Source organism: Myotis brandtii, unplaced genomic scaffold (genome assembly GCF_000412655.1).
Source record: "Myotis brandtii unplaced genomic scaffold, ASM41265v1 scaffold1062, whole genome shotgun sequence".
Taxonomy (NCBI): Eukaryota; Metazoa; Chordata; class Mammalia; order Chiroptera; family Vespertilionidae; genus Myotis; species Myotis brandtii.
The window spans coordinates 562,667-572,527 of record NW_005353595.1 but is presented as its reverse complement, the minus strand read 5'-3'; the positions used below and the strand labels follow the sequence as shown (position 1 = coordinate 572,527).

Genomic DNA, 9,861 nt, shown 5'->3' with positions numbered 1-9,861 from the left:
TGATGTGCTGCTTCCAGCACGCCCCAACCAGGTATGTGCCCTTGACCAGGAATCGAACTGTTGATCCTTCAGTGCATGGGCCGATGCTCTGACCACTGAGACATACCAGCCAGGGTGAGGCATGTCTTTAATGTTCTTCAGACCCAAGTTCAGGTGCTTATTGGCTGGGTGACCTTGGGCAGGTGACTTAACCTCTCTGAGCCTTATTTTGCTACCAATGCTGTGAAGATTAAATGAGATATGTGAGAAAACCCGTATGCAATTCTGGCCCACAAGAAGGGCTCAGGAAATGGCAGCTGTGGCCTGTGCCAGTGGTACCAGCATTGCTGTCACAGTGCTAAACCTGAGGACATGGAAAACACTTCCCAGACTTCAATGCAGGGAGGATTTAATGCAGCGCCAACAGGATTTGACAATGGGGTCTAGCATAGGCAGGTTAAGTAACTCTCTTCACCTTGAAAGACGGTTGGGCTTGTTCAAATAGATTATTCAGAGGAAGTGAATTCTGAAATTCAGTTGTAAACAACATGGCCAATCCTACAAATCAATCTGTAAAGATGAGTGATACGTATTTAAGGACCTGAAGCAGAAATTCAGAAATATAAGGGAACAATGAATTCTAAACTTTGTGATTCATCAACTGCACGACAGCCCTCAGGAGAAAGAAGATCAAATATTTGCCCAGGCCCTAGCTGGTTTGGCTCAGTGGATAGAGCATCAGCCTGCAGACTAAAGGGTCCCGGGTTTGATTCGGTCAAGGGCACATGCCAGGGTTGAGGGCTCGATCCCCAGTAGGGGGCAGCCAATCAATGATTCTCTCTCATCATTGATGTTTCCATCTCTCTCTCCCTCTCCCTTCCTCTCTGAAATCAATAAAAATGTATTTTTTTAAAAAAGAATTTATTTAAAAAAATATTTGCCCAGAAAGTTTACAAAACAATACTTTGGAAATAAAAAGGATTATCTTCAGGTTAACATTGCTGTAGGGAAGATGTGCTTTTTGGTCATATTAATATTTCATTGCCTAATGTCACATACGAAAAAGCGAATGATTCATAAATGTCTTTCTCTGATGTTGCTCCAAGATGTACATATACCCTCAATTAAAGGGGAGGGGGATTTTCACTTTTCCACCATCACAGCTGTGTCTATTCCTCGTCCCCATGGGTGAAACCAAGGCACCTCACCACATTAAAATAATTTTAAATTCACGAGTAAGATTAGACTACTGAAGAGTAATTAGTGATTTCCAGAAGTAAATGATATTATTCAAACCAATGGAAACTATTATTCAAATATTTAAAAAATGAGCCAACATTTAATAATACAAAATTATTTATTAGTAAAAAAAAAATTAGAATTTGTTCATTATACAGAAAAGTAAAACCATTAAATGTTCCCTACAAAACTTTTCACAGGAAGCATACAGAGTAGGAGTAGTGCCATGACCGGGTCTGAGGACTTCATCTCAATGCCTAAGTCAGCGCCAGAAAATGCAAAATGGTGACCTGTAACCTGCACCTGTGATGTTTTGTGAACAGGTTGCCTACTTCAAGTTCTCATTTGGCGCGGCAGAAAGACAGACGTATGCATGCCATGCTCCAGGTTAATGAAACTCTATGAGCTGTAGCAGACGTCACAGTTTGTTTCCCGCAGGTAGAAATCACTGCCTGCTGCCGCTGAGGGATCCAGGTTCACACAGTCCGTGCCCGGACAGGAAAAGTACTCGGATGCTCTGAGGGTGGCCAAGTGTTCTGCCTCGCAGGACACACAGTAGCAGCCTGAGGTCGGGGCTGGGAAGAAGCAGTCGTATTGGGCGTGGGAGGGCAAGTGAGGGTAGGAGTAGTCTTCTGAGGGATAGCCACAGTTACTGGTGTCCAGAGAAGGGGTAGGATTGTAATTCTCCGGAGTATATGAAGGTAGATGAGCCGGCAAGTAACTGAAGTCTAAGGAGCCAGAGAGAGTGGAGGAATCTGAAGGTGACCCTGGGGTCTGGGGAAATAAAAACCAAGGAACAAAGAGCTTGAGAACTTAGAGAGGATTAAAAGGACTGAAAAGAGTGGATTTAATAACTCCGAGTAAGAACATTAGGGGTAAAGAAACAAAAACACCCAACCCAACCCAAGTCTGCAGAAGTAATTTTATTTGCTGATTGCGTGATTTCATGACACCGCATTCTGTATTTACCTACTTCTTTCCCAACAATAAATTGCCTTGCTTCACTGGCTTCCTTTGTTGTAACCATACTTTAGAGGATGCTTTGTCCTTAAACCACATAATCCCATTGTGCTTCAAGTCACCTGCTCACCAGCCCCTGCTGTGGGCCACAATATAAGCTCTGGGCACAATGTAAGCTGCAGGTGGCACCATGGACGGTTCTCCACACCCTTGGCTGTGAACACACTCAGGTGGAACTGGGGCCTTCAATGATCCAGTGTCTGGGAGACTCCAAGACGTGCAACTACTCTTGTATTCACTAAAGTTTTGTCCCTTGATGAGCAAGGTACTTTTCTCTTAAGCAGGTCTACAGTTGTTACTGAAGAAGCCTAACTTGGAAGCTGGGCAGGAACTGGGTGACTGGGGTCCCTGTACGCATATTCTGTGGAGTTCATTTCTCATCCCCTTAAAATTTAGTCTGATACCTACACAGACATTTGACAAACTGAAATAAAAAATGATTTCCATCAAAACATGTACTTTTACGGTTTTAAAAAAAATCTGTGAGTGTCTATGCAACTTCTAAAAAAACTGGTATCCTACTAAAGCAAACCTTATGCATTTTAAATAACCTATTTTTAAATGTTTGAGTTTCATCCGGAATGGACCATCCACATGTTTCAAGTATTAGAGCTTCATTTTTCCTAACCATCTCAAACTCAAATGGCTCTTGTGCCTAAACCAGACCAAAAGAACCAGTTAATAGAGTCAATTCAATGTCAAAATTAAAACAAAACGCACTTATCAAAATGAAAGTTTGGTACTGCGTAGATGTGGCCTTGATTCCATTTTCAAGAACCCCTGAATTCAAGGGCCGTTTTTTAAATCAATGATTTCCAATTAGGAGATGTCTTAATTTTAAAGTTTAAAAACATCGCATGTATATTGCCCCACAGTAGCTTGGGAAATGTGTGGTTATTTCTACTCCCAATGAATTGTGAATGGTTCTTTGCTTGCTTCCTGGATGATTTCCTTGTTGACAGTGTTTGTATGCTTTCTCAGGAGACAATGCAAACATTCTCATAATGCATTATAACCTATATAATAAGCAATAAACAGGTTTTGTTAAGAACTGCGCTAATTACCAGGCTCTGGTTGAAGCAGAAGGGGGCGGCCTGGAAGCTGTCCGGGAAGTAGTGTGGAGCACTTTGCGTGGAATCGAGCAAAGGGTCCAGGTGTGTCTCCGTCTGAAGGTAGGAATCCAAGATCTGGTCGAGGTAGCTTGGGTTTTCTTCACAAGAAACACAACTGGGAAATTCTCGGGGTTGAAAGTAATTAGGTGTGGAAGAAACCGATTCAGGTTCAAAATACACTAGAAGAGAAAGGAAAAAGATTCTTTTCTGTTTAAAATTTGCAGTTACGCATTTGAATGAAGTTCTATGCTACATTCTGAATATCTGCTATGCCTAAGGGGAAAGGGGGCTTATGAAGTTCCAGAAAGGTAAAAGGTCACACAATTTGGATTTTTTAGTTGCCTTAGCTAATTCAAGTTTCATTGGAATGCATCTGGTTAATAATATGAACACTGGCTGTGAATGTGGCTAGGGCTAAAATAAAAGGATGGGGATCCAACCTGGGTCTGTCTCAGAGAATAATGGCTCATGCCGGCACTTTCTTGGACCATGAAAGCATCCACATTCAGCCCCTACCTGCAGTTCATGTCAAGCACTCGTCTCTGAAGCAGCCAGAGTTGTTAGGAAAACTGCTGGTGTTGTGGGAAATAATTCTCTTGATTTAGGGTTAATACATTCCTACACTTTTCACACTTACTAAGTTACTTAAATTCCGAGGAGTGATGTAAATACCAAGCAAGTTTTAAAATAGAAACCAGAACATACAGGACAAATTAGTATTACTTGCTCTAAGTTACACAAAGCAAAAATATTTTCTTAGTGTTAACCTGATAATGGAATTAAAATAAGTTGTTAAATACCAAACAAGAATAATTCTGAAACCGTGACTCCTTTTCCATTTTAGGATTAATAGGCCTGATTTGTGGTTATTAATCTAAAAAACGCTCAAAGAAGAGAGGTTTAGAGTGTGTCCATCAATGGGATTCTTTAAAGTCTTAAGGTTCCTTTGAGGTTAAGTGAAAGTGGCAAATTCAGTGGTGAGCTACCATAAGCAGGTTTCCTTGTCTATGAACTCATTAAACTCTTAGCTGTTGAGTGGCGTAGGTAGGAGTGTTTATGTAGTAGAGTTATTGGTATTGGGCTGAGAAAACTTTCAGCTGTTTGAACTGCTTTCTGGGAAGACAGAAGGGGAGGGAAGCCCCTGTCGGCTAGATTCTAGGACCTCAGAGTGTTCTGTAGTCCATCTAACGGCAGGAGACAAAAGACAAGTTTCTAAAAACAATTCTGATCTTTTCATCTAGTTTAGTTACGTGGAGATGGGGAACTAAAATGAATGAGAAGAACAGACTCAGGACAGAGTAGATAGGAAAGAAGACACAGTTCAGAAAGAAGAAAACATTTGCACTTGTTTGCTTGCGGGGCTTCCATCTGGAGTCACTGTGCCTTTTTCACCTTCTGATTGGTTGGATTGCAATTAAATGGTGGTGCCTATCTTAACCCCTGAATCAAGCATTGAAAGACTTTCGAGATGCACTTTTGAAAGAGTGTTGGAGGGAATTGTAATGCTGCTGTACTGACCTGCAGAAGGTGGTGTGACTGGATCTGAAAGGTGGACACTGTTGCCTCCGGAAAGCTGCCAAAGCAAGAATACAACCATCAAGCAAAGCGAAATGAGAGCTCTACATGGGGAAAGCTAAGACATTTTGATGTGAACTGTGTTGCCTTCTGCTCTAAGGTAAGCTAGATTCTTTCTTCTAAAAAAAGTTACAAGACAATCGATCTGATATGTGTTTTTTAGTTTTAATTTTTAGGTTTGCTTGGGGATTTTTTCTAATATCAGATTCTCCCACTTAAAATGTAAAGGCTATTTATTCATTTTGATAAAAATTTAATTTATATGATTTTGATATACAAGAAATGTAACAATTCAAGAAAACCCAGTAAAGAGCCTTTCAATTAAATCATTCAATATGAAATTAATTTAATCCCAACTTTTTATGATTTAGTCAATCATTTCCTTCAAAACTTTCATATAATATCTGGCTACTTAGGGATTTCCTCAAAGGACACAACTCCTAACTTTGTTAATCCTGGATAATGCAAAATATTCGCATGATCTTACCAGCTATGAAATACTAAAAATTATATAAAAATATTTTTTTTCTTAAAGCTGTAGTCATTGAGTTGGATTCCATCTAGATTCTAGTTAATGGTCAGGAAATATTTCAACTCTGTATGTTTTTTACTCATTTTTATAAAAGTTGCTTTTTTTCACTATTATAAATACTTGTAGTTTATGAGATTGTCCCTTTTAATCATTGAAAGTAAAGCAGCCTGTATCTTCTAGTTGAATTGATAATTTTACCAACCGAGTAATTTAGGATTTGTTATTATTATTTCTTTAGGTTTCAGGTGCTGGCTTTAACGTTTAAAGGACCAGCGTTGCTCTGTGATTCACCACACCTCTCTCTCGGGTTCCAGGGTGTGCTCACTCCCACACACAGAGCCACTGGGAGAGCGCCGCCAGCCACGGCTGAAACAGGAGGTGGTGTTAATTTTGAAAGCGATCCATGCTGTAATGCCATGAACCAGGAAGCTGGAATCCTTCACCAGCTTTTCATGCAAATATTTGGCTGCAGCTTGAGCTAAAGGACTTGAAAGGAGTGGGTTTAAAAACTGCTTCATTGTAGGGCTCTCATTAACCCCATTCCTGCCCCCCCACTTGCCCCATGGTCTGTTTGTCTGCCTCCCCACCTTATCTCCCTCAGGTATGTTTACAATATCCTACTTGATATTATCTTTCTAGTCATGGGTTCACTTTCTACTTTGCTCCAAGAGTACAAAGAAAGGCACCCTTCTCTTAGATTCCAAACAGCGCAAAAATCCACAATCTACAATTTAAAAAACACATCAAGGCTGTTAAGAAATTAATGGTTAAAAAGGGGTAAATTATATATTTCGATAAGTACTAGCTCAAGTTCCCCTTTATCCTAAAGGTAAAAGAAGTGTGTGTGTGTGTGTGTGTGTGTGTGTTCGCGCTTGCTCTCACGCTCCCTGGGCTGTTTGCAAATTGATCTGGCCTGGCCGAAATCAGTTTTTTTAAAAGTCAAATTTACAAATACTGCACGCACGCATTTCTCCTGGCACTGTTTGAGACCCTGATATTTATCTCAGTCTATAACTTCCATTCACAATTGCCTTCTTGAAATTTCAAATTGTGGATACTACTGATTCTATGACAACTGAAGATACATTTCTTCCTGCTTTGTATATTTTATAAAATTAACTCTCTCCTTGGCTTAAAGCTCCCTAGAGCTATCCTTTAACCACTGAACAACTTGGAGATCATCTCTGTGAAGCCAGAAGTCTACACTAAGAAGCAGGCACACATTATCCCCTGGTATCCGCCCTGCTTGCCTCCTGAGCATTACCTTCACAGCTTTCCTGGAATCCCAGATCCTTCTGATGGCTCCCACGGAGGGATTGTACGTCTGGCTCTCGTAATTAAATCATCTGTGTGGTGCTACGCCTGCCTACGAGGGCATGGGCGGATGTACTATGCAAGCAACCTCTGCAAGGCACTAGTTTGGAAGTACTGCTTTATTATTTATGGGGGGGGGGGCGGGGGGGGGGGGAAGGGGGATTGAGAAAAACTTAGATAAGTCAAACACCTCCAGGGAACAGATCCTGGTTAGATACACAAGTGAAATGCTTAACCCTTGCTTTCCTTCCTGCAGCTAGCTAACAGGGGAACAGTGGCCAAACCAACCTGCAAGAGGCCAACAGCAATAAAATCGCCATGGACTTCTCCAGGTGTAGCTGAAGCAGAATTCTACCATGTACTAAAGCTCCGTAATGAAAGATTACATTCTGTTATGAATGTCTTGATGATTTTTTTCCCTCCAGAAGCATTTCCCAGCTCCCTTGATCCCGGTTTTATTAATTTTATAATTATTTCTGAATTGAAGGGGTTGGTGGTTGAGGTTACCAGACTCCTGCTCAGCACAGCTGGATCTGCATTAAGATGAATTTAGGGAACTAATAGGTGGGAAGTGTTGTGTGTGTGTGTGTGTGTGTGTGTGTGTGTGTGTGTGTGTTTAAGAATAAGAACACCTTGGTTCTATTTTTAGCTCTGTCATCAGTGACTGCAAGACTTTGAACTTCAGCTGTAATAGAGGCATACAAATCCCTGATCTACTTACCTCCCCTGGTTATTGTAAGAACTAAATGAGATGAGGGTGCAAACAATGCTTTAAAAGAACCACTGTAAAGCCCTGTACAAGCAGAAGGAGGTTTTATTGTGTTAGCTGAAATTTTGCATGGAGGTACTAACTTCGCCAGCAAATTTAAAATGTGTGCTCCACGTGCCATATCACAGCAAGCTCACACCTGAACCTCTAAACTCTGAGCAAAGGGTGTGGATCAACATTACTGGAAAGCTGGCTTTCAAGCCTTGGTTGTAATTTTACTGTAGTTGCTTTTCACAAATAATAATGAGAGCTAACATTAACTGAGCACTTACTCCATGAAAAGCTCTCCTCTAAGTGCTTTATATGCAATAACCCATTTAACCTCACAAAATCTTAGTACCTCCAGTTTAAAGATGAGAAAACTGAGGCAAGAGAGGCGGAATAACTTGCTCAGGGGATACACACCACAGAGGCGCTGAGATCTGAACCCAGTCCACTGGCTTTAGAATCTGTGCTCACCACCCCTACATCATTTGCCTCTTCCCACAAAGGCCCATTTCATGAAGTTGTGCATGGCACACCGAGAGTACCAGGCACAACACCTGTTGTAGGGCAGATGCCAATAAGCTGGAGACAGCAGCAATGCCGATCCTGGCAATATGGGTCCCAGCTGCCAGGTCCTACACACACATCTAATCCAACCCACAAGCAATTGTACAATCAAAGGCACTCAGTGACAAAGTTCCCTTTCTTGGAGGATAACCCGACCTACTTTCTTTGGTTTTGCCACTGCCCTGAGAGCTCCTGGCAAGACTATCTGCTTAGAATGTATATAGGTGGCAGGGGACTCTTGAGTGTCCAGATTCATCTCGCCATAATCTGGAACTGCATAAGGCTTCATTACGTCTTAAGGAGGTGGTTCTACATTCCAAGCTGTCTCCCCTGAGGAGACATGGCCCCTTTCTGTTGGAAACCTTTAGGGGCTGTTGATTAAAGATAAATGAGCTCAGAGGCTGGGTTCCAGAAGAATGGGGAGGGAAGGGGTCTGTTCCACAGGGATTCTATCCTTGAAGGGCTTCCTACTCTTCTGGGAGAGATGTTCTTTGCATTTGGGAGGGCACATCCACTGTCTTCCTACCAGAGTAACAACCTACTTACCTGCTGGCTACTCCTCTCCCTACACAGGATCAGCAAGCCCTTCCTACTCAATTAGGGTCAGTGAGGGATGGGCTCCCCAAATCCTGAGCCCCTCTACAGACCACAGCTGTTCTTTGTGGCTTCCTGTGGTGAACTAGGATGAAGCCGGGCACCAAATTTATGAGACCAGCTGAGGAAGGCAGGTCTGGGGGTGGTGCCTGGGGCCTGGGGTGGCCTCTACACCTTCCCAGATGCAGGTTGAATGAGGTCTAAGAAGAGTCGGGAGTAAGTGAAGGGTTTATGCTTACGGTTCCCCCCGAGGCTGCCTGGTGAGCCCTTCTCTGCTGCAGCAGCTCCTTCACCGTGATCTTCACACGGACACCTTGATACACTTTTGGTTTTTCTGGGGAAAGACAACTGAGTCAGTGGTCAAGTGTGGGGTTGGTTGTCAGGCTGGGGTCTGGAGGTCCTCTTTATAGACCGTGGCATCTGAGGCCAGGTTTTTAGGGTTGGAGAACACATAGAGAATGCTACAAGACAAGTGGGAAAGCAACTCTAATTGTCAAACTTGAAGGGGTGAAGGAAGAGAGACAGGAACATACGGAAATCCGTTCGGCCACCCACCTCAGGTTGGGTCCTATGCCTAGACCAATAGCACACAGGATTTTCTGTGCAGGGATGTGGAGACCAGGCCAGGGGAGCTCACCATCCTGGCTAAATTGGGGATACCTGGGCCCAGCCCGCTGGCCTGGGAGAGGGTATTATGGACCAGAAAGGGACCTGGCGCTGGTGCAGGGATGCTCTGTGACCTGTGGCGGCCGACCTAGCCCACCCCACTCGGATGCACCCAGTGGTGCGCCATGAGTCCCTTCCTTCTCCACCAGGCCAGGTGTGGCTTCTGGGGAGGCTCCGACCTCTACGTGCCCTTGGTCTGGAAGCCAGCGGGGCCGGCTGTGAGGCTGGGCGAGCCTTGTCCTTGGGCCGGCGAGGGACCTGCCAGTCCGACCCCAGTAAAGGGCTCAGGCGCTGAGAACTCCGTCCCTCCCTTCCACCGATCATTTTCTTCTGCCTCCCCTCCCTCGCCCCCTTCCTCCGCCTTCCCTGCTCTCCATCTTCTCCTCCTCCCTCCTCAAGTCCCGCTCCTGCGCTCCCCTTCCTCCCGGCTCTCCCCACCCCTTCCCTTTCTGGGGCAGGCATTTCTCCGCCGCGCGCGGAGGCTCGGAGCCGAGCCCGCGCAGCGCGAG

General features: G+C 43.8%; 1 protein-coding gene and 1 long non-coding RNA gene across 2 annotated transcripts; one reads left to right on the top strand and one right to left on the bottom strand.

The window, feature by feature from the left end:
• Positions 1-1,362: 1,362 nt before the first annotated feature.
• COLCA2 (colorectal cancer associated 2) lies at positions 1,363-5,021 on the bottom strand. The gene is made up of 3 exons (XM_014540939.1): positions 4,869-5,021; positions 3,303-3,529; positions 1,363-1,992 (listed from the first exon to the last, which is right to left on the bottom strand). Exons 1-3 carry the CDS (start codon positions 4,945-4,947, stop codon positions 1,618-1,620), a joined length of 681 nt encoding a protein of 226 aa, XP_014396425.1. The 5' UTR covers positions 4,948-5,021; the 3' UTR covers positions 1,363-1,617.
• On the top strand, positions 4,950-7,137 carry LOC106726351. The gene is made up of 4 exons (XR_001362415.1): positions 4,950-5,025; positions 5,696-6,058; positions 6,596-6,775; positions 7,028-7,137. It is a non-coding gene; the product is annotated as an uncharacterized LOC106726351 (long non-coding RNA).
• Positions 7,138-9,861: the final 2,724 nt, after the last annotated feature.

Bases quoted from the DNA above. Each gene is read 5' to 3' on its own strand.
- COLCA2 (XM_014540939.1), bottom strand. From the start codon at position 4,947: ATGGTTGTATTCTTGCTTTGGCAGCTTTCCGGAGGCAACAGTGTCCAC. The intron at 3,530-4,868 runs GTCAGTACAGCA...TTTCTCTTCTAG, and splicing joins AGTCACACCACCTTCTGCAG to TGTATTTTGAACCTGAATCG. The intron at 1,993-3,302 runs GTAATTAGCGCA...TTATTTCCCCAG, and splicing joins TCTGCTTCAACCAGAGCCTG to ACCCCAGGGTCACCTTCAGA.